Genomic DNA, 4,038 nt, shown 5'->3' with positions numbered 1-4,038 from the left:
GTCTTCAAATGGGCCTGGATTCTTTCCTGGAGAAACAGAAATGATTTGGGAGGTTTCATCTGGATAGTTGAGAGGTACTTGGAAGTGGGTGTTTTTCCACCCAAAACCCAAGATGACTGTGGTTCTAGTCACTTTGAGACATCAGGACCACCAAGGAGATGAAACCTCATTAATGGAGACTGGGAGCATGTCACATTCAGACTCATTACCAATTCCGGTTCAGTGTTTTTAGTAATTAGAGATCTCAATTATAAGCAAGCTTTACTGGTATTTGTGAACTGATTAGTGGTACTGCGCATAACAGGGCACCAAAGTCACATGGGGGTGAATCAATAAACCTGTTTTGTAGAAGGTTTAACAAACAAAGTGATACAAATCCCAGAAGCCACCAGGGTTTCAATATGGGCTGGGATTTCAGCCCTGAAGCCCTGGGGACTGCACTGGTTGGGCAGAGCTGGTCTAAGCACAAGGGCAAACCCCATGAGATGCCGGGAGGCCATACGTCTGGTTTGAAGCTGCGCAGTCCCAGTGTTGTGGAGCACTATCCCTGTCCGGTAGGGACCCAGCACTGGACGTGGCTTTCTCTGGTGCAAAAGGGAGAGGAGGAGACTGAAGATGCAGGAGGGTACACCGGTGGGGGCGGGGGTGACACCTTCATACAGAATGATGCAGGTGGGTGGCACACTGAAAAAAGCAGTGGTGGGGCCCACACAGGGTGACTGATACTGGTGAGGACGGGCCCATGCAGGCAGGCGTGGGCATGTCCGATGTTCTGGGGATGCCTCAGTGACCACCCTAATTAGACATGATCCAGATTTGTATAAAGAACGGGTTGGGGTTTGCCCTACTACTGTCCTAAAGCCTTTCCGTGGAAATGCCCCCTGGGCAGATGCCCCACAGTTCCATTCCCTGGTAAAGATCCCGGAAGCAGTGCATTCTGGGAGATTTCAAAAGGCTGCAGGTGGGACTAATGGAACCACTTTGGCTGGTCCTTGCCCACGTACACAATGGAACAGGTCAGATTGGCACCGGTCAGCTCCAGCCTGTGGTTGGTTTTGCTACAACCCAGTCTAATCCCAGTGGTACTTGGCATGGACCTGAGCTGTCTGTAGCCCTTTTGTGTGCGGACTGAAGGTGCTCAGGGTCCCACACACTGTTAAGCCCAGTGATCTCCTCTACTGCAGGCCGGCAGCATCTGAGTTTAATCCCCCATGGAGCAACACGGGAGTTCAGAATCGCCGTGAGAAACCTCCTCTCCCTGCTGGGCCTGGGACTTTTATCAACGTGTCTCTCCCTCCTAACGTACACACTTCATCACTGGGTGGGGCTGATACTCAGATGTCAGCATGGCAAAGTGTTTCGGGTCTTAGACTGGGTCTGGGGAGATCTGGGTTCTATGCTAAGCTCTGTCACTGACATGCTGGGTGACTGTGGGGAACTAGCCGCCCTGTTTTATGCCTCAGTTTCCCTTCCCATCTTTTATCTAGCTAGACCAGTGGTCACCTACCAGTCGATTGCGATCTACTAGTCGATCCTGGAGATTCTCCCAGTCGATCGCGATCTCCGGCGGTGCAGCAGGGTTGCCCGCTGCTGCTAAGGCAGGCTCCCTGCCTGCCCCAGCCGTACGGCAGTCCCAGAAGTAGCCAGCATGCCCCCTCAGCCTGGAGTGGGGGTAGGGTTCTCTTCACGTTGCTCCTGCCTGGAAGCACCGCCCCCGCAGCTCCCATTGGCCGGAAATTGGGAACTGTGGCCAGTGGGAGCTGCGGGAGTGGTTCCTGCAGAGAGGGGCAGTGCGCAGAGCCACATGCCCACCACAGGGGCTCATTGGCCCCTTCCAGGAGTGGCGTAGGGTTGGGACAGGCAGGGAGCCTGCCTTAGCACCGCTGCACTGCCGCCCGTGACCTGCCCGAGGTAAGTCAGTGCCGCCCAGCTGGAGCCAGCATCCCATACCCCCTCCTGCACTCTAACCCGCTGCCCCAGCCCTGACCCTCCTCCCAGAGCCAGCACCCTGTACCCTTTTCTGCACCCCAACACTCTGCCCCAGCCCGGAGCCCCCTCCTGCACCCCAACCCCCTGCCCCAGGCTCAGCCCAGAGCCCCCTCCCACACTGCAAATCCCACGGCCCCAGCCCAGAGCCCACACCCCACCTGAATCCCAACCTTCTGCCCCAGACTGGTGAAAGTGAGTGAGGGTGGGGGAGAGCAAGCAAAGGAGAGGGGGTATGGAGTGAGCAGGGCTTCTGGGGGGGTGTAGATCCTGCTTTCAAGATTTGATATTTTGCCTCTATTGCTACATTGCCAGATCATTAATTTTCTTAAAGCATCTCCCTTACAATGAAGACTTTACAGAGCTGAGTGATCGGTCACACCCATGACAGGCAACTTTCAGTGAAATTAGCCTGTAATTAAAACCCAAAAGTTAACCCATTACATTTGACAGCAATTCCCTACCTTGTACTCTTGGGCAGCCTCCTCTATGGGAACCACCATGTGAGTGCGGTGAGCCCGGGATCTGTCACACACCACACAGATGGGGGTTTGATCCTCTTCACAGAACAGTTTCAGAGCCTCCTGGTGTCTCTCACACACCCCATCCCCTCCTGCTCCTTTTGCTGCCTGTAAACTCAGCCGCTTGGCGATTTCTAGGACATTTGCCAGCTGCCTGTTGGGCCTGAGGTTTCTCTGCTGCACAGTTTCTCTGCACTGAGGGCAGGAGGGGGCTGTATCGGATCCCTCCCAGCACTGGCTGATGCAGGCTCGGCAGAAATTGTGCCCACACTCCAGAGTGACAGGTTCTGTGAAATACTCCAGACAGACGGGACATTTCGCTTCCTCCTGGAGACTTTCCACAGGGTTCGTTGCAGCCATGACACCCTCTGGGCAGTTTGTAATAGGCTTTTTTTCAATTTCCTGAATTCACACTATGCCCCGCCTGCAGCAGCAAGGGGGTGTTTCCTTGCCTGAAAGTGACTCCTGCTGTTTGCTGAGCAGGAAGGACCCAGCCAATTTCACCCCTGGAGGCTTTAATGAAAAAATGTGCAGTCACACCTGTGACAGGTAACTTTCAGTGAAATTAGCCTGTAATTAAAACCCAAAGGGCTCCTTGCCTGCAATCAGCCCCTGTGCTGGTGTGGAGGGTCACTGAGGCATCCTCCTGTGAGGATGAGCCTGCAGGAGTTGTGTGTTTAAGGCGGAATAGTCAGGCTTTGCAGAATTTTTTTTATAATATATAATTTTCACAGATAATGTTTATTTTAAGCAATTTTTATATTTATTGATTAAAACTTTCACAGTTGCACAACAATCTGGGTTTTAAGCATTTCATTCCAATTAAAATTTTCATGGTTGTGGGAAATTATGGGGGATCAGCCAATATTTTGGTCAGACCAGAACTGCACCGCTACCTCGATATAACGCCACTGGATATAACACGAATTTGGATATAATGCGGTAAAGCAGTGTTCGGGGGGAGGGGGGGGGAGGGCTGCGCACTCCAGTGGATCAAAGCATGTTCAATATAACACGGTTTCACCTATAACGCGGCAAGATTTTTTGGCTCCCAAGGAAAGTGTTATATCGGGGTAGAGGTGTATTTAAGGACACTAGACACTGAGATTCAAAAAGCTGAAGCTTTAGAACTGTTAAAATTGTCTGTGAGCAGGTAAATCTCCTCCCTCCCCCAGCAGCACCCCCAGGGCAATGACCCAGTGCCTCCCCCACCACCACAGGGACAGAGGCTGAAAGTCCATCTGATGGCATCTCAGGGGCCTGTGGAATGTGCTGGGATCTCAGCCTGGGCCCTAGTTGGGCAGGTGCCCCTGTAACACAACCACACCCAGCAAGGCCTGCACCCATTTTCTCCCTGTTTGTCAGTCCCAGCAGAGAGACCAGGGACTGCAGGGAGACCAAGCTCCTGTCCCCCAGGTGAGGGCTGGGGCCCAATGGCCAAGGGCAGCGGGGGTGCGGGGAGCTCGCACTAGGGGCTACAGGGCACATGGTGTGGGATAAACAGAGACCTCTCAGGCCACTTGCCCATTGC

The 4,038-nt window shown here is 53.3% G+C and overlaps 1 protein-coding gene across 1 annotated transcript; it reads right to left on the bottom strand.

The window, feature by feature from the left end:
• Positions 1-5: 5 nt before the first annotated feature.
• On the bottom strand, positions 6-2,867 carry LOC115271518 (zinc finger protein RFP-like; the record flags this gene model as incomplete). The annotated part of the gene is made up of 2 exons (XM_029914211.1): positions 2,451-2,867; positions 6-26 (listed from the first exon to the last, which is right to left on the bottom strand). Coding segments are annotated over exons 1-2 (438 nt in total), but the record flags the coding sequence as incomplete, so codon positions are not given.
• Positions 2,868-4,038: the final 1,171 nt, after the last annotated feature.

Source organism: Terrapene carolina, unplaced genomic scaffold (assembly GCF_002925995.2).
Source record: "Terrapene carolina triunguis isolate 2854851 unplaced genomic scaffold, T_m_triunguis-2.0 Scaffold33681, whole genome shotgun sequence".
In the NCBI taxonomy this organism is placed as follows: domain Eukaryota; kingdom Metazoa; phylum Chordata; order Testudines; family Emydidae; genus Terrapene; species Terrapene triunguis.
Note: the sequence above shows the minus strand (reverse complement) of the source record. Positions and strands in the feature narration are given on the sequence as shown.